General features: G+C 36.5%; 3 protein-coding genes across 3 annotated transcripts; all 3 read right to left on the bottom strand.

Annotated features, from left to right (window-relative positions):
• Nucleotides 1-5,352: 5,352 nt before the first annotated feature.
• On the bottom strand, nucleotides 5,353-6,722 carry LOC131949802 (caveolin-1-like). Its single transcript, XM_059311764.1, has 2 exons — nucleotides 6,563-6,722; nucleotides 5,353-5,967 (listed from the first exon to the last, which is right to left on the bottom strand). Exons 1-2 carry the CDS (start codon nucleotides 6,620-6,622, stop codon nucleotides 5,629-5,631), a joined length of 399 nt encoding a protein of 132 aa, XP_059167747.1. The 5' UTR covers nucleotides 6,623-6,722; the 3' UTR covers nucleotides 5,353-5,628.
• A 3,641-nt stretch (nucleotides 6,723-10,363) lies between these two features.
• On the bottom strand, nucleotides 10,364-13,423 carry LOC131949807 (caveolin-1). Its single transcript, XM_059311789.1, has 2 exons — nucleotides 13,199-13,423; nucleotides 10,364-11,247 (listed from the first exon to the last, which is right to left on the bottom strand). The coding sequence occupies exons 1-2, from the start codon at nucleotides 13,256-13,258 to the stop codon at nucleotides 10,909-10,911; spliced, it is 399 nt and encodes a 132-aa protein (XP_059167772.1). The 5' UTR covers nucleotides 13,259-13,423; the 3' UTR covers nucleotides 10,364-10,908.
• A 2,521-nt stretch (nucleotides 13,424-15,944) lies between these two features.
• Nucleotides 15,945-19,873, bottom strand: LOC131949808 (caveolin-3). Its single transcript, XM_059311790.1, has 2 exons — nucleotides 19,606-19,873; nucleotides 15,945-16,860 (listed from the first exon to the last, which is right to left on the bottom strand). Exons 1-2 carry the CDS (start codon nucleotides 19,663-19,665, stop codon nucleotides 16,522-16,524), a joined length of 399 nt encoding a protein of 132 aa, XP_059167773.1. The 5' UTR covers nucleotides 19,666-19,873; the 3' UTR covers nucleotides 15,945-16,521.
• Between the last annotated feature and the right edge of the window lie 281 nt (nucleotides 19,874-20,154).

Here is a 20,154-nt window from a genome sequence, read left to right as displayed (position 1 = left end):
CCACTTCCGGTTATCAGGAATCGCTCAAAAGTTGATACGGATCTACGATTTTGATAAAATACTTATATATGAAATTTACGTTAAGTCTAGTGACCTAGATCTAGATTCATAACTTTTTCATCCTTCTACAACTGATCTGTAGATCTAGAAAAATTTATTGTAAAACTAAATGAAAAAGACAGTTGAAAATTGATATAAGTGTTGGAATGTAATAAATACAGCAAATGGACGTATTGTTAAAGTTATAGCCGACAGAAAATTAGCTTTATAACGCGTTAAACATTGGAATGGGAACACAATCTTCTTCGATAGAAGCCGCCATTGTTGATGTAAAAAGTAAACAAATCATGTGATGTCACTTTTCACTCAAAGTAAAATCATTTTTCTAAACTTTTAAAATTAATGTGGTTAATCTACCAATGAATAAATAAATAAATAAATTAACGTCTTTAAATAAATTAGTGATTAACGGTCTGTCTGGAAACAAAAATTGTTCTCTACTAACATACTATTTTACAGCTCTACACAGATTCTCTACTGTAGCCAATCAGACAAAAAAAAACAAATAAATATTCAAACATGTAAAAAAACTTGAGTTTTAGTAGTATAATGATGTAGTCGCTAAAAGTAAATAGTAAAACTATAGCATGTTCACGTTGCCTACATACATGTTGGCTAGCAAACAACCCAGATCCCCCATACCTATCTTTGTTTACTTTAGATTGAGCTGTCTTCTTTTGTTGCTAAACAGTGTGTTGTTATATCTCGTAAGGCTCTCAAATAACACTCCAAAAATGGTACAAGAAAAAGTAAGGAACACATTGCTCAGTGTAAACCAATCGTAGTACGAGAACAGAACACATATCTTCCCCCCCCCCCCCCCCACCCCCCTTCCGCCCCCAAGTACTGCCAATTTACCCCTTGTATGCCCCTAACTCCCACTTCCAAAAAGAATAGGTTATGGATAAGTTACTTTTAAAGTTTGGGTTAGGCTTAGTGCTAGTGTTAGGGTTAGGTTTGTTAATAGGAGCTGCGCTACGGAAAGTTTGTGGAAATACAAAGGGACAGTTTTAGGATTAGGGTAATATTTATGGATAGGGATGGGATAATTTTAGTAACGAGTAAGGTTAGAGTTAGGAATAGGAAGCTGGATAGGAATAGGAAGGTGTGTATTTCAAATGGGGGAGAGTAATTAATCCGGCGGGCAGAGACACGGTAAGGGGGAAATGACCCGGGACAATCGACGGGGGGGGGGGGGGGGAGAAGAGGGGTCGGGACAAAGTCCAAGACCCTCATGATATATTAATTTATTGCTTTTGGGCATACCTGTGTGTCTAGCTGCAGCCAGACGTGTATAGCTGCAGCCATGTGTGTACAGCTGCAACTAGGTGTGGATAGCTGCAGTAAGTTGTCTATATCTTAAACCAGATGTGTCTAGTGCCGCCCTCTACCCCCCTCTACCCTTCTCGTTCCATTAGGTGTCCATTGACCTCAGTGAGGTCCGGTGGAACTCGATGTTCTTAATTTAGTCTGTATGTGCCCCCTACCCTTCCTGTTCCATTAGGTATCCATTGGTCTCTGTGACGTCCAGTGGAACTCGAGGTTTTTACTTTGGCCTGTATGTGCTACGACTCGACAACGTCAACACACACAAACATTGTTTGCCCGAAAAAAAACCGTGTTAAATCCGGTTTTCTTGAATAAAATGTTTTATGAAAACTGAGTGAAAAAAATAATTTTTGAGATATTTTGTCCTTGAAATATTTTGTCTGAGATCAATTGTCTTTAGATCCTTTGTATATTCACAAAAGACCTAAATAAATTGAAGTTGTTATCTTTTATCAACCAGATATCTCAATTCTAATCTAAAATAAAAGCCTTAAGGATAGGCACCACGGATAAAATTTTTTTTTTTATTTAACACATTTCTGGATGTTTAATAAGTTCATATAATTATAGTTGTTAAACTATAGACAAAAATAATATATAGCCGTCAATAGCAGTACTGGTTGCCATGGAAACAGCGAAAAGGTGTGAAAACTAACACCTTTTCAAATCGCTAAGGCTTTGTTCCCATAAGAGATTTTTAAAAACGGATGAAAGATTTAGATTTCTCAAACCAAACTATACATTTCTACGTTTACTCATTGCGATAGCTTGTACTCAATTTTTTATACAAATTTTTACGTAAATTTATGTACAAAAATTAGGGGGTGGTGTTACAAAAATATCAATATTTCCTTAAGTATTGTAGTAAACTTAATGTACAAACGTAGTTTTGTAGATGGTATAATGCTGAACGCAAGTGGAATGTTTTATTCTTGTATGACAAAGGGTTCCAAAGCCTTAGCGATTTGAATGTCGAATTTTGAGTAAAAATGCAAAGTTGAGAAAACGTGAAAAGAAGAGCGGGAAAAGGCGCGGTGCGTTTTCTCTTATAGAAAACAGAAAAAAACGTCTTGTTATATGTGGAAGAACCATTTGTCTAATAAAATACGCTTTGATTTATGTTGTAAGCTTTAGATAGATTTTTTCTATGTAAGCAGAAAATATGTATACAACAGGTAATGAATGTATGACTATTAAGTATTACACATCCTATCAATCTAGCGGTATTCTCAGAACAGCTATCATCAAACCAGATAAAGTTTTGTTTGTTAGCCGGTCTTCTCACTTCAAAACAATGTCTTTCTCTACTCAAATTGTAGCTTACACAAGTTTATTTCCTTATGATAATAGCCTACAACACAACACTGGGTACAACGCTTGAGGCTAGACACGCCCCTCCACCCCATCCCACCGCTGGATAGTGCGTGAGGAACCGATGAGCCATAGATTACCAATGTTCATTCAACCGTGAATAACACATCTGTGTAGATAGGGTCAAGTACAGGGCCTAAGTGAATGCTTCCCAGCTATCCTATCTACTACTATCTAGTATTTACATTCGTTGCTAGCACACCCTATACGGAGAGATGGGCATACACATTAACACATGTGTCGTATACAGTCCGGTGTAAAGCCTGATGAACGCGTTCAAGCCTATCACAGCATGCCGTAACAAGATTATAAACCGGCCGTTGGTTGAATGGCGAGAAGGGAATGAAGGGGGTAAAGGGGATGGACAGTACATTCTTCAAACTGATAGTCATGTCCATGACGCATTGTTTCAGCTTAGTATAATTTTAAAGCGTACGCAACAGTGTTTAATATTGTTCCAGTGATAATCAACAGTACATTTCTAGGCAAAGTTTCAATTATTAAACTTAATGTTGTTGTATAACTTTAAAACAACAAATAGAAGAGTATACGCAAATGAGGTAAACAAACGAGACAGGCGATTGTTTTGTTTATCTAGAAACAAGATGGCTGCCTAGCACACGTGGTTAGTTGCAGCCTATCGTGAATTATTTTGATTTTCTGTACTATAATATGATTGGTCAAGCGTATCAATGAACCTCTTCCCATTCATAAATTTTACGCGCATGCCCTTATATGGAGTTTAATATAAAAATTTACTTTGTAGAAAACAACTTCTATCCTAATTATTTTTAGAACAAAAGAAAAGGTCACTACACCAGCGGGTACACGAGTGCTTGGCCCTTAGATTGCTGTAAAGTTTATGGTGCCTCGCGGGCAATAAATGATGTAATACCCGCTCGAAGATAGCCGCTGTCCGCGTAGTAGTGTGAAAACTTGCCGGGGGGTACCATGTTTCACATCGCAATAAACGGATAACCGTAAGCTGTAGAAGTCCGAAATGTTCGGGTTAGATAGATAAAAGGTATTAGTATCGAATTAAGAAATAAAAATTTTGGGTAGCAAAATTAACATTTTATCGAAAACATGGGTATCTTGTTCCCTTAAACATACCATTGCTAAATTTATTTGGTATCAAAAGCGTCGAATATTTAAAGGATTTAGTGAAAATGGTTGTGCAAGACTGAATAAAACTCGTCTGTTTTTCTACCAACCACTCGTCAGAAGAAAGCAAGGCTGGTAATTTATTTTGTTTATATTGCTAATTTATTTAGCTAAACTGGACAAAACGACCAAGGAGAAAGAGTTCCATTTCTTGATAGAGAGAGGTAAGTATAGAGTCCAAACGAGCAAACAAACAAACGCACAATGTTTGTCAATTTCTTTGTTTACAGGGCATTGAAACAGTGCCGGGATTTCTAAAGCTAGATCTACATCGTCATTCGGATTATAGGATGCCTAGAAATTTATATTTTTACTTACTTGTGTATTTTACTTATTACAATATTGTATTACAAGCTTTTATTTAACTTGCTTCCTCAGTCTTAATCCTGTCCGTCTGTCTAGATCAAAACGGGAGAGCGAAATTTCGGGCACTTCTAACAAATCGAATTCTTTGAAATTTGGCACATGTGTCAAGGCTCAATGACAATGCAATATGACATTACATTTGACTTCATTGGATGATTAATTAATTTTTAATGAATAAATTAACAGTTTCTGAAATAAGTACGTATTCAACTATTCATCATTATTATAAGTGCTTTATCATGTTCAAATGGTTTTTAGTCTAACAATAAAGAAAAGCGTGTATCTCTTCTAAATTTTAGTAAAGGTATCTAATAGATACTAAAGTGACCCACGCTTTTCTTTATGGTTATTTAAATAGTAGTGTATAATTTATTTTCTACGTTTTAGTGCATTATTACATAAAAGCTTGTTATCAAAACGTTTTTTATGAAAAAAAAATTCAATGCTTTAAATTTAAAAAATTTACCATAGAGTTGCATGACTAAAAACCATTGCGCACCTACTGAACATGATAACGCGTGTATAATTGGCAGAATTTTTGGGTAAGACTGCCTACTTATTTGGTCAACATATTATTAATTAAAATTATTAGGCAACCAATTACGTCAAATTTAATGTCATGTTGCGTTGTCTTCATGTCTTGACCCACTTGCCAACTTTGAACCGTATCTGTCAGTTAAAAGTGCCCGAATGTTTGCTCGGGCGTTTCGATCTAGACTAACGACAGAGGAAGCAAGTTAAATAAAAGCTTGTAATATATAATACGCTACTGAAATTAAAATTCTTTCTTTTTCTTTGTTTTTAATTCTAGTGTTGGAAGACAATCAACCTAACAAATTAAATTAACTTAGATTTATTTGATTGCTTTGGGATTTTAAGCTCTATACACTCCAATTTCGTTGTACATAATGATGTAGGCTGGTGTCTCTTTTCATGTACATATTTTATGGTTACTTTTGATATCTTGACATTTAAAAATTAACTATTAAAAACCCCACTTATTATACTATTTTCAAATGTTATATTTGTGAACGAAAAAAATAAAAGATTTCAACAAAAAACTACAGAAAATAATTTAATTTTAAATAAATAAATAATATCACAGAATGCTTCTGGCTGTTGATATGTGTGGAAGGTTTCTCCTGATTTGAAATGTCTGAAAACGATTGTTAAATTCCTCAAGATTTTTAAATCATAAATATTTTTGTTTACTTTTTGGTTACATTTTTCGGTTTTTCTAAAATATTTTTGTACTATCTTCCACACTAGGCTGATTCATTCACCAGGCAAGTGCGGCCACTCTTGTTTTAAGTTGGTTTTGTTCTTCACAAGCCTAGATTATCCTGAGTAGTTGGTGACCCGGATGTTGCTAAACAGGAAGCTGTAGGCCTCACATAGAGGCTGGAGATAACATTGTAGGCAGGTGCCGTAGAACTTCTGCATGCAGCCGCAGTTGATCATGTACAATCTCATACAGGGGGTGACGTACCACACGTGCCAGAAGGTGATGTAGGCAAACTCACATCCCCAGCAGAGAGCCAAGGGGATACCACACAGCAGGGTAAGAAACTTGTAGCAGCAGCCTTTACAGCAGTTGAAGCACTTGTAGGCACAGTTCCAGACACATTTGATGGAGTGGGCACCGTCAGGCTCGCCCAGAACTTCATCGAACAAAACCTGAAACAACAGGACATGGTTAATGGCGATGTGATGTTTTTTCTATTTTTCTTCATCTCTAAAACGCCAAGTAACTCAAGACATTTGCACATGTAGCAGAAGAAGAAGGTGTGACACCTACTTGACGTTGACTTGCACATTTAACCGGAAGTTATTGAAATGTGCTAGACAGAGAAAAGTTGTTGAACTCCACAATCAACTTGTTAATTAAAGATGTGGAAATATGACTTTTCAGACAATCAATTTCACCCATTGGATTGAAAAATGATGTGAATTGTAATGTGCAAACATTAACATGAGTGCCGATACATGGAGGCAAAAGTTAGAATTGAGCTTTAATAGAGAAAGCTTGCCATAAAATAATAAAGTCGAGATAATTAATCTTATTAAATTAACAACGTGTAAAATTTCAGCACAATTTACCGTCCTCTACTATTATAACCGCTCATTACATCTACCACTTTGGTGTGTCCTTAAAAGTAAAATACAATTGTCCATGTATGTTCTATGCAAATCTGGCGAAGGCGTAATGCCGAAACCTCATACTTTCTCTAAGCAAGTTTTCGTTTTAATCCAACCAAGAAACAGTACTCACTCTGACGTGGTCGTTAAGACCGTTGGGGTCCCTGTTGACAAAGTCGATTTCCTTGCCCATCTTGTCAGGTGCTGGACTGGTGAGAGTGTGTAGACAACTGGATGGATCACCTCCAACTGCTCAAGTCAGACTGAACCGTCACTAGACGTTTGGCTTAACTTAACTAGAGACCTGGTGATGACGTTGTTAGGGATCTGACGTGATACAACATAAAAATAGCTTTATGATTTCACCTTCTAAATAACGCTTTCAATACTTTCCCCTATTGAAATGGAAAACTGTTAGGAGAGCTGTGAAAGGCCACCACCGCTTCCGTAAGTACACAAAGGTTTAGAAAAAAATCTTAACAGTTTGTTTCCAGTTTGACAGGCAGGTGACTTGTATAAATGTTTTTTTAGTTAGATCGATCAGAACGACTACTGACCCTCAAATATTTAGTTTATTATGTCCATAATGAATGTTTTCATTTATTATAACTGGGATATTTTGTCTGTGGTCGCGTTTTCTTTATATTTTGTCCTTGAGAGACGTTGTCTTAGATATCTTGCCTGGAATTCCATGCTTGGGATATCTTGTCTAAGATTATATGTTCTTATATATTTTGTCCTTGAAAGAACTTGTTTCTGATCAAAAGTTTTTAAAATATTAAAATAATTAGATTATATTATATTTCAATAATATATACGCGCGCACACACACACATATTTGCATATATACAATTGATGCCGTCCCGCGCGTTGTTGCCGTCTCAGAAGAAAGGCTGACGTATTATTTTAAGAGTGTTTCATCCATGCGTTACCAATCCTAAATTTTGAGACAGATGACACTGTTTTCTAAAAATCTGAGTTATAAAATAAAACAATGCCGGCGCTATCTTTCTGGATCATATTTTACTAGGCACAGATGTGTGCACACAAACACCCAGCTCACACCATTATTCACACTCCGCAATAGTGAAGTAGAACACTTCGGCGACCGCCCAGATATCAGGTGCGTAGCTGTGCTCTCTCGTGAGCCCCATGTAACATTACCACAATGGAGGCGGGTACCGCCACTGGCTCGGTTTAAACATTTATTTGCGTGTGCCCCCGTGTCCCTGTTGTAGAATGCTCTTTAAAACAAACGTAGACCCAATAGTGCTAACGAGAGGCCCGGGACGCCAAATCGCAGCCCCTCTGAAATTTCTTTTTTCCCCGGCAGAAACCTCGAGAGTATTCTGATTAACTTCTTATCGTTTCATGCAAAGGCGTAGCTAGGATGGGGGGGGGCGGCTACTCCAGGCGCTGACTCTAAGGGGGGGGGGCGCAAAAAGTGGTGGAAAAAATGTAAAAGCAGATTTTATGTCGCTGTTTTTTTTAGACAGGTCTACGGTAAGAAAGTTAATGGTTTTACATACTGATTTAGATGTTTTCTACCTTTATTGTGCAACTGTAAAACATATACCCTTAAGAAACAGTGGCCGGCATAAACCGCTTTCCAGCTCTCGTAGTTGGGGGGGGGGGCGTTTTTTCGCCGACCAAAATGGGGAGAATTTACTAGATAGTTGAGTTGATAAACGTTTTCACTTATAAAAGAAACCAAGTGTATTAAAGCGTATTGTACGTTTGTGTAACTGTAATAAAAAATGTAGTGCCTTTTATCAAGATGGTGTAGGGAAGGAAGGGGGGCGTTTTTCGCCAAGTAGTATTGTCAGGATTTATACTTGGTTGGTCAGTACATAACCTCTATCCATTAGAAAGTAAACTAATTGTGCTAAAGCGTATCGCTTGGGTAACATTTTTTTAAAAGTTAGTTACTTTAAAATCCGCTCTACTAACTTTGTCCAGGATGGTGGGGAGGTGTGTGTGTGGGGGGGGGGGGGCGATTTTTTTCCAAAAAGAAATTGCAAGCTTTTTTGCTGGACTGGTGAGTAGCTAACTCTTTTAACACTCTGTGAAAAGAAACCAATTGTAATAAAGCGTATAGTGGAACAATAAAATAAGACAAAGATGGTGGGTGGGGCGCAAGGTAAATGGAAAATGATTTACACCGGAACGGTGAGTAGATAAATTGTTTAACAGAGTACAAACCAATTGTATTAACGCGTAATGGACGATTTTGCTATCCAGTTTTGTTAAGAAATGACGCGACTAGTTCTTTGTAGAATTCTTAAGATTATCTCAACTTCAATGTGAGAGATCAGATACTTTTACTTGATTGCATTACATCTTGCCTGGATCACTGTATTAAAAGGGAAATAAATATCACGGATTCTTGAATCGATGTCCAAATAGTAAAATAGCATACGATTGGAGCTGGTGGGTGGAAGGTGATACTCTTGCCAAAATTTTAAGAGCTAAAATTTAGTATGTTGTACCGAATAGATAATCTTTTGATTGCTAGTTTCATAACAAGTCATAATACTGCAATTTTCATACAGTAAAGGCCAGTAGACCTACTAAGCGATGTAAAAATGAAACAACACAACGACTGCTAATGCTTTGTTACTTTGTTCAACCTAAGCGATGATTTAAAACTGTAATACGCTATTATCGAAATTGTTCTAAAGACACGACCAAAACTAGACCATAACAGTATAGACTTGCATCTTCTATAAACTACACTCTAAAGCAGTGGTTCTTAATCTTTTTAAAGGTAACGCACCCCACTAGCTTCATATGCGTATTTACCCAACCCTTCCTAATAGTTGCATTGTCCACACTGACAAAATCCGATCGTGAATCATAAGAGTCGGGCATTTTCTTGACCTCCGCCGAAGACTTACCGAGCCTCTTGGATTCGATTGAACCCAGGTTAAGAACCACTACTCTAAGCTATTTTGATTTTCTTCTTTTTATTTGTTTCGTTATCCTAAGGAGAATAGGGTAGGCAACACTTTGTCAGCACATTTGATTTTTTGAAGATCGAACCCTTATAAACAAGCCTATTTCAAACGATTTGCTTCATCTCTATTTCAAACGATTTACTTCATGACTTTTTTGTATACGGGGGGGGGGGGGGCACAAAAATTGAAAGTTGAGGGTCGCTACGCCTCTGGTGTCATGGCACTTGGATGAACTGAGTATATAGAGAAAAATCGCCCCTGCGAAATTAAAAGTTTATTTTCACAGAAACCTCCCCAAAAATATAGCACTACTTATGCGGTTGCATAACTGAAAGTGTTTTTAAATTTGAATATGTTTTTTTTATTATTATTGACTTTTAATAAAACTAAGTTGATACATTCACTAAAATCAGATTATTTTACTGAACAAATATGTATCTTTAAAGTCTACACATATTGCTGAAGACACTGTCTCACAGACACGGAAAAATGTGACAGATTTTGACGGGGGGGGGGGGGGGGGGGGAAGGGAGGTTGCGCACCTGGAGTTCTATGTATTAGGATAGGATGAAGGGCTATTCTTTATCTTGTGAGGCTTATTTCTACTGAATAAAATCACAGATTGGATGTTATTTTATTTCGTGGTTCTGTTTCGAAAATCTTTTTATTTTTATACAGTGACTATTTATTTTATTTGTACCTTTGACTCTTGATATTTGTTAATATATCTAGTAAAATAGATGATATTTTTGCACCTTTGAGATTTATTAATATATCTGAATCTAGTTGACTTTTTGTTTTACATTAAACATGTGAAATAATCTCAAACGATGTTTTTCAATTATTAAAGTCATTTAACCACAAAATTTCAAAGTTCACTGATTGTTAGCTTTAAACTCAATATTTCAATGAAAACATAGATAACACAAACACAAGTGACCAAAGTGACAAGCTGCTACACTGTTAAAAACAAACCAAAAAATAATATAAAATTTATTGGAATGTTGTGGAGGTTTAAAGTTCAGCAACAATGAACAAAGCTATGTACACTACGAATTTTCTCTTACATTAAGATGTAAGCTGGTATCTCATTGTTTTACAGTAGCTTTTGTAAATTTAACTTTTCATAAGTCAATTATCCAATAAATTTAGCAATTAAAACACATACTGTACTAATTAAAAATCAAATAAATAAAAATTAATATTTTTGAGCAAATACAATAAATCATTTTATCCCCAAGAAACTTGAAAATATTTTTAGATGTTAAAATAAATAATATCACAGAAAGTTTCAAGCTGTAGATATGTGCGGAAGACCCGTTTCAAATTGTTCGAAATGTCTTGAAAAAAGTTTTTTTTTTAAATTCTCCAAATAGATTTTTAAACTATAAAAACGTTTCCTTTTGATTTCATTTTCAGGTTTTTCAAAAATATTTTTGTAGCCTCTTCCACACTAAACTAACTCTCCAGGCTAGTGCAGCCACTCTTGTTTTAAGTTGGTTTTGTTCTTCACACGCCTGGATTATCCCGAATAGTTGGTTACCCGGATGTTGCTAAACAAGAAGCTGTAGGCTTCACAAAGGGGCTGAAGGTAACATTGTAGACAAGTGCCGTAGAACTTCTGCATGCAGCCGCAGTTGATCATGTAGGCCCTCATACAGGGGGTGATGTACCACACGTGCCAGAAGGTGATGTAGGCGAACTCACATCCCCAGCAGATGGCAAGCGGGATACCACAGATCAGGGTCAAGGTTTTGTAGCAACAGCCCTTCCAGCAGTTGAAGCATTTGTAGGCACAGCTCCACAAGCAGTTGATGGAGTGAGCACCGTCAGGCTCGCCCAGAACTTCATCGAACAAAACCTGAAGATGGAAAATAATGGAGATTTAGGACTTAGATGACTAACCTAAAACATCAGGAGACTTAGGCATTTGGGGCTGAAGCCAAAACATTAGGAGATCAAGGTTTTGATGAATTCAACAAAAAAGTTTGGAGATCCAAGATTTTGATGATCTCAACCAGATTATAAGACCATGAGAAAACTTAATTATAAAAAAAACGTTATAGCAACAAGCTCTTAAATACACTGAAAATAATAAAATAAAATTAATTTGCTTTCGTTTATAAAAGCTTTTGTCGCTAAAATATGTAAAAGATCTTATGAGCTACCAAAAATGTTATTAATGAAAGCAAATTAATTTTATTTTCTTATTTTCAGTGCATTTAAAAGCTTATTGTTGTAAAGGTTTATTTATAATGGTTTTATTTTCTACTTTTTAATTATTCCTAATTTATGAACTCAACACGACTCAAAATATTTGCTTTAAAACACCTTCAGTACAATGAAGGCAGCCGTTCGTTACAATATGTCACAGACAACAGCAATTTCTTAATCTTGTTACCTCCACTTAGTTTAAAATCGTTTAATAACTTTATTCCCTACCCCTAATAGTCTGCACTAGATCTACCTGCTCTACGATTGTAAACATTCTCGTGAACCACAGCTCACCAGACAGTTAAGGTGATCGCGTCTAGCTAGTGATCTCCCATTATGTTGCTGAATATAGTAATCTATTTAGTGATATCATTTTGTTATCAACCTTTAGTTTTAAAACTGTTTAATTTTTTTATTGACTAATTCAACGTCTAACGAAATTAACAAATAGATAAACTTGTATTGTCATCAAATCGTAACGTATCTGGAAGGTTTGAAAGAAACCGATTCATTAAAAGTGGGTCAAAATTGAGTCACAATATTTGCCACAAACCCACAAACAAACAGACGTTGCGAACTAAATACACGCTTTTAAAAAACATCATGACTCAAATTACCTTACAAAAAACATCAAGACTTAAGCCCACTTTATTAATCTTACTTCTGTGCAAATATAAGCAGGCTTAGCGTCAATACATATAACAGCGAAATATGAAACACTAATGTTTTTATCGGATTCCGTCGCAGAGGGCGATTGATTTAGGAGCAGGGGATGATTGATTTATGTAGCTATGGGCGATTGATTTATGTATCAATAGGCAATTAACCTAAGGAGCAGGGAGTGATTGATTTAAGGAGCAGGGAGTGTGCGATTTATTTAGCAATAGGCGATTGATTTAAGGAGCCGGTAGTGATTGATTTATGGAGCCGGTAGTGCTTGATTTATGTTGCAATAGGCGATTTATTTAAGGTGCATTGGGGTAATTTATGTTGCAAACACGATTTATTTATGGAGATGGTAGTGATTGATTTGAGTAGTATTGGGTGATTAAATTGTGCAGCTAAGGTTAAATTAAAAAATGGAGCAGGGATAATTGATTTTTGTTCTGAAGAAAATGTCTTTGATCGCTTTATTTTTTAATCCTTGAAAACAAGACTTTTATTAAATCAACGTGGCAATTAAAATCTTAAAGGCGTGTCAACATTCAACATGACAACAACTGACTTGGCACAAACAATCGTGACAAAACCAGCGTGACATCAAAAGCGATAAGCATTTTGTGACGCTTATAAATGCAAGAACTGCTCATAATTCATAATAAAACTACATCAATATGGAATACAGCAGGAGATATCATAACACCCAATGTATGCAACAATAAAACACTCAAACTACTGGCTGATCAATGCACTGCACTAGCATGCTCTTGTTTTCGAATATTAGCAATAGCAACGCATTGAAGAAACAATAAAGAGTTTACTTTCCATGGGAGGATTTTAAAAATCTCTTTCATCAAGAACATTTTTATGGATAAACTAATTTAAATCGTGACTGGTCAGTTGGTCAGTGGCTAAACACACGAGCTAACAGTACTCACTCTGACGTGGTCGTTAAGACCGTTGGGGTCCCTGTTGACAAAGTCGATTTCCTTGCCCATCTTGTCAGGTGCTGGACTGGTGAGAGTGTGTAGACAACTGGATGGATCACCTCCAACTGCTCAAGTCAGACTGAACCGTCACTAGACGTTGACCAGCATAAATGTAACTATAGTGCCGGCAGTGATGACGTAGGTGTGACCTCTCACCTTCTTACATGAAGGCTGGCTCAAGCAAGAGAAAGCCGAGCTCAAATGTTGAGCTGAGTTAAACATTCCGAGGGGTGGGAAGGGGGGAGTATAATCAAAGAGGACACACTCCCTTGTCTGTTTGAATATCGAAGTGAAAACACCCCGATCGATTAGGCCAGCACTTCTCAGCCAATACATTGAATATATAGATCAGGCAAGCAATAAATAAGGAGCTATTTTGTTTTTTTCAGTTTCAGGTAGCTAAGAGAGAATAATATCAACGTTATTCAAAGTCGTGGCATTGGACAAAACTTTTGTTGCATTTTGTTTAGTTAACATAACATCAGATAATAATCAATAATTCTAATATTCATCTAAAAATAATCAATGATCTATGTGAGTTCAATCATCAAGCATGTGATTGAGCTAAGTTGAGCAACTGAGCCATAATCTTCATATCACTCATATATATATATATATATATATATATATATATATATATATATATATATATATATATATATATATATATATATATATATGTGTGTGTGTGTGTGTGTGTGTGCATGTGAGAGAGAAAGAGTGTGTGTGTGTCCTATATATATGTAAAGTGTTTACCACTTCCACTATAGATTCAGTCTCTCTTATTCAAGATATTTTCCGCCCTTTCGGTATTGATTTCTTCTATTCAGCCAGGCTGTATACTTATATAACCAGCTTTTATTCTATATCGTTTAATGCTATTCACGAAAGCCGCTGACGGCGTTATGTTTATTGTGCTAAAGCCACTTTGCAAGTAATAAAAGTTGTCAATGCCGTTTGCTAGATCGGGCTAATGGGGAACTGCTGTCGAAAACATGAAGAAAGGAAGGTTAAAAGTGTATGTGACCTTCAAAGGAAGGTTAAAAGTGTGAGTTACCTTCACAGGAAGGTTAAAAGTGTGAGTTACCTTCACAGGAAGGTTAAAAGTGTGAGTTACCTTCACAGGAAGGTTAAAAGTGTGAGTTACCTTCACAGGAAGGTTAAAAGTGTGAGTTACCTTCACAGGAAGGTTAAAAGTGTGAGTTACCTTCACAGGAAGGTTAAAAGTGTGAGTGACCTTCACAGGAAGGTTAAAAGTGTGAGTGACCTTCACAGGAAGGTTAAAAGTGTGAGTGACCTTCACATGAAGGTTAAAAGTGTGAGTTACCTTCACAGGAAGGTTAAAAGTGTGAGTGACCTTCACAGGAAGGTTAAAAGTGTGAGTTACCTTCACAGGAAGGTTAAAAGTGTGAGTTACCTTCACAGGAAGGTAAAAAGTGTGAGTTACCTTCACAGGAAGGTTAAACGTGTGAGTTACCTTCATAGGAAGGTTAAACGTGTGAGTTACCTTCACACAGAAATAGAAACTGTCATATTTTAGCTTCGATACAGTTTGTATCAGCTAAAACGGTAGGAGCTAAGACAGTGGAAGCTACAACAATGAGCACCAAGCCAATGAGAGCTAATTAAATGTGAGCTAAGATTATTGGAGTGCAGAGATAACAAAAGTAACTAAAGGTAAACTCGATGAATCTATCTATCTATAATATAACGCTGGTGGTAGTGTGTCAGTCCTTCATTCCGTCATCGCTATAGATTTTGGAACCATAAAAGTAAACATCGAACCAATCAGTGCTTTTAAATTGCATCGCATTGTCTAATTGTAAAATTAGAGTTGGGTTTGTTTATATAACGACTTAAATTTATTTTATAGTTGCCATAGTTTCTACTCTTTCGCATAACGTAAACAAATATTAAATACACGCACATTGCTAAAAAAATATTATACGGATCAATGTCAAATGATATTATAGCTTATATTCTTTGAAAATGGGATACATTTTAATAACAGTAGGGTCGAAAAAACTAATTAATCAAAATATTTAATAATTCTGCCAGGGGAGGTAATTTATTAAAAATTCAACTCACGCTAATAATAAAAATATGAATGCAAATTACGCGAACGTGCAAGACGACACTATTGTTGGAATATTATAATTAGCATGGATTTGATATTTAAGTTGTGTATATGTTATGCGTTTGCGTTAGCGCTTTCGTTTGTGTTTTTTGTGTTTGCGTTTGCATTTGCATCGTGTTTGTGTTTTCTTTTTCTTTATGTTTGCGTGTTGCGTTTGTGTTTGTATTATCGTTTTTTTTGCGTTTGCATTGTTTTTGTGTTTTCGTTTTTTATGTGTGTTGTGTTTGCGTTTTCTTTTGTGTTTGCGTTGTGTTTGAGTTTGTCTTTGCGTTTGTGTTTAATTTTGTTCTGATCCCAAGTTGGTATATTTAAAAAGATTCATCGTGGTGCAGCACGGGTATGCAGCTTCCGTGTGATATCACGATGTTCTATGTGGGGATCCGTGTGAAATTATGATGTTCTATTTGGGGATCCGTGTGATCTCATGATGTTCTGTTTGGGGTTTTGTCCATACGACCCTATGTTTCTGTTGTTGTTACTTTTGTGGTTACTTAGCTGAGTATTCGGCATTTAAATGTTCATTTTTACCGTCTATAGTTAAAAGAAAAGAAAGGCTACTACAAAATAAAATGTATTTATTACATGTAGTTGGAGATTTTACTAAATGTAAAGTTGAAAATTGTATTATATGTAAATTTACAAATTTTCATAAAATTATCACAATCAATCTTTTACACAAAAAGTGTGGGAAAAAAATCTCTTAGAGAAGAAAATGTCTACCCTGATGGATTCAAAACTTAACCAGACTGAAATAGACCTTCACCTTAAAAGATCACTTGTGTCTATCAAATATATCTTGTTAGATCTAGTTTATTGGATGTGTACTTTATAACAATACTTTTAGCATTTATTATGTTATACTTGTAATCATGATTTGAAATAAAGAATAAATAAAGATTTTGTTTTTATTCTTTTCCATATCAAATAAATGTTTTATGCCATTTTTTTAACACTAGATCTTGTACTATTCCCATCAAATAAAAATGGTTTTTGGTCAAACATTAACCTATGAAAAATGTGTTTATACTCAAAGGCAATTTTCAAAACTAATATCTGGTAAATAGACATTACAAAATACAAGCATCCTTCCAGTGTTTAATTAATAAGTAACTGCTTGAAGTTCTTCAGATCTAAGCTAACCGGAGACATTGGAGACCCGGATGTTACTAAACAGGAAGCTGAAAGCCTCACAGAGAGGCTGGAGGTAACATTGTAGACAGGTGCCGTAGAACTTCTGCAGACAGCCACAGTTGATCATGAACATCCGCATGCAGGGGGTGATGTGCCAGATATGCGAGAAGGTGATGCAGCCAAACTGGCAGCCCCAGCACATGGCCAGGGGACAGCCGCACAGCAGGGTGAGCAGCTTGTAGCAGCAGCCCTTGCAGCACTCGAAGCAGCGGTAGGCACAGGTCCAGACACAGTTGATGGAGTGGGCACCATCAGGCTCTGCGATTACCTCGTCAAATAGGACCTGCAAATATAAACATGGGTGGTCATACAATAATAGGTGGTGATCATACATACAAACATGGGTGGTAGTCATACAAACATGATTGTAGCAAGCGTAAAGATGGAGGAGGCTGATACAAAAACAACGCGCTAAAGTCGTGCCAGTGCTTTAGGGGAGTAATGTCTTAACCACTAACCAACCATAGAAACGTCTGACTATGCATATATAGCACACAGCCACCCCAAAGACCTGAGGCACTAAGCTGTGTACTATTTCTGCGTCAAGCTAATTGCTCCAGTCTAAGACGGTGAAAGCTAGAATTAGTAGTTCAAACTTGTAATTTGAACAATCTGAACTTCATATAACTTGTGCTCTATCGACAACTCTAAACTGTTTGGTTCAGGAGCGATTGGTGGTAGGCGGTTCTAAATATTAGTCTAATAGTGGGGTGACAGGACAACTGATCTCAGACAAAATATTCAAGACAATGTATCTCAAGGACAAAATATTATTAGAACGAATTCTCCCAGGATAAATTATTTCAGACAAAAAAGTGGATAATTAGATTGAAACTCATTATTTGTTCGCGCTACCACCTCTGTTGGACAAAACTGAATACAAAGGATGACAGTGAACACATGTTCGTGCTTTATCTGTTCAATAAATTAGAGGTAACCGCCCCCTTTGACAGAGGAAACAGGCCCTAAGACAAAAAACAAGCGCTCCACATGGACCATACAACATCAAACACGTATCATAAGAAGTCACAACCTTACGTAGGTGGCACATTATTGGATCTAGATAACCTAATCACTATTATAAAAAAAATGTTTCACTCCTTTTTATCATTAATGTGGTTTAATTAACTCATCGATTCACATCAATTCATAAGCCTTTTAATTTTTCCATACACTTTTTCTTTCTTTCAATTTTTAATTAAAAATAAACTTTATTCAAAATATTTTTGTTAATTAGTCTTGAATTTTGTTTTGTTTATTTATTATTAATGCCAAAAATGTGTAGTCTCTTAACGCCCCAGAGGTCAATAGCTCTTGGCACCAGAAGTTGTCCAGCGGCTATTATGGCACAAAGGGGTCCACTGATTGGGTCAAGGTTATTAGCGTGATCTTAAGTAGGAATACGGTGGGATACTAATTCGACGACTACATGAACCAAGGTTGTTTTTTTTTGGCACCTCGGTAGTAGAGTACGTTTGGCGCCCCGAGTTCCCCATCTTAGCACCTAGGGACGGCTGGTTGGTTGTCGTGGCCAGTTTTTTATGAAGCTTTTATTCAATCCAGGTTGGATTATGCTTCTGTAGTGTGGAGCGGCAGCTTTATAACTAAGCAGCGTCCTCTTCTTTCTTTACAAAAAAGGGCTATAAAACTGGTTACTGGCTTGTCTAGTAGTCTGAATTCTTTTCTTACAACTAAAATACTTCCATTAAATAAAAAGATAATATATACTAAATCAATTTTCTTATATAAAATATTCCACGAAACAGCCCCCTCTTACTTGTCAGATCTATTTTCTTTTAACATAAAATTTAATCGTCGTCTTAATTTACCATTCCCTTATTCAACCTTTTTCCAAAAACATAGCTTCGCCTACTCTGGTTCTAATTTGTGGAACAATCTTCCTAATAAAATAAAGCTATCTAGATCTGAAAATATATTCAAATCTAAACTAAAACTAAAATTATTTAATGACCTAACTGACTCATTGTAACATTTCTCATTCATCTATTATATTCTCTTTTTTATCTCATTATGTATGATAGCTATGTACCATTGTTTCTTTATTCCACATTTTTAGTGCTATGTTACTGCTATGTGTTATTGAATTGTTTTATTTGTTTAAACGGCCAATGTGAAAAAGGCCTTTGTGCCTACAATTGTAGCCGTTGTTTGAATAAATTTGAAATTTGAATTTGGCCCAGGGTTTCTACTTGGCTAAACATTCGTTTTAAAGAGAATCCAATACCAGAAATAAGGTGGACTACCACTAAACCAGGGGTCGCATCCGGAGCCTTACCGGTGGCTGCCAAAAGAGCCCAGACACCTGGGCAGTCGACGATTGGGTGTTCTAGTTCTATATTGATGAGGGGGTCAATGTACACTGGGGAGGGCGTCTGGACAGTAGTGTGGACAAACTCACGCCCAACGACTGACCCACACAAAAACAAATGCCGGCATTGATTACATTTAAATAACTGATTCATCGTCTAAAAACACACAATTTGATATCGCGTTAATGAAACCCCCTTAATATTTTTTATCCGTTGGGATATTATTTCTTATGAAATCGCAAAGATGCATGATGGGTACTCAGGTTTTCAATAAACTGTACACAAAATTTGATCTTTAATAGATCTTCGGGCATGTAGCTTTTAGGAAACGTCAACATTCGGCCAATCGTTGCATTCGAGTGAATGTTCACTCGGGCATTAGTTCATTTCAGGCATTTGTCCCATTCGGGCATTTGTCCCATTCGGGCATCTGTCCTTTTCGACAAACTCACACCGAAAGTTGACCATTCCCTAGTAAAAAGCCACCAAACAATGTCGTATCAGAAAGCTAGCATGACTATTGCACAACACTGGCCATCATTTCATCTGATTATTGCAACAATTTGTATGTCTTATCGTGTCATGTTTTACCAGAGTACGTATTAAAACTCTTTAAACTCCTAAGATCTTTCTTACATTTCTTTCAAACAGAGTCGACAGCCGTGCGTTTAACAGATAGAAAACTAGCTAAACCTTACCCTGACGTGATCGTTGAGACCGTTAGGGTCACGGTTCACCATATCCAGTTCCACGCCCATGGTATCCTGTTGCTTGTAGCTCGACCAAACACCGACTGACAGAACTCAACCAACACCGACTGACAGAACTCAACCAACACTGACTGACAGAACTCTACCTACTAGACCAGTAGACACCAGGTACCTTCTGCCACCAGAGTATGCCAGACCCTACCAACATACACCAAGATAAGACTGGTCTAATAACTGGAACCGTCCACCCAGAGATAAGGACTTGATAGATAACTCACAAGTGCCAGATTTTAATCAAACACCAGTTGCCACATGGTGCCCGGACAAAACATGTTTGTGTGGACATTTGGTTTTAGCACCAAAATTTACACAGGGCGTGGTTGCGTGGTCGGGTGGCCACAGCTCAAAATATGCCAATCTACACTTTATTTACATCTTGATGATCTGTATCAGTCTAAAATTAGCTCCTGTTACATGACTAGAACTAGCTCCTGTGACATGTAGCTGCACCAAAGGTCAGAACATGGTAGTATGTGA

Source organism: Physella acuta, unplaced genomic scaffold, assembly GCF_028476545.2.
Source record: "Physella acuta isolate Inbredline_101_S28 unplaced genomic scaffold, ASM2847654v3 ptg000714l, whole genome shotgun sequence".
Lineage (NCBI taxonomy): Eukaryota > Metazoa > Mollusca > Gastropoda > Physidae > Physella > Physella acuta.
The sequence above is the reverse complement of the archived record's forward strand: the minus strand, read 5'-3'. Positions and strand labels throughout refer to the sequence as shown.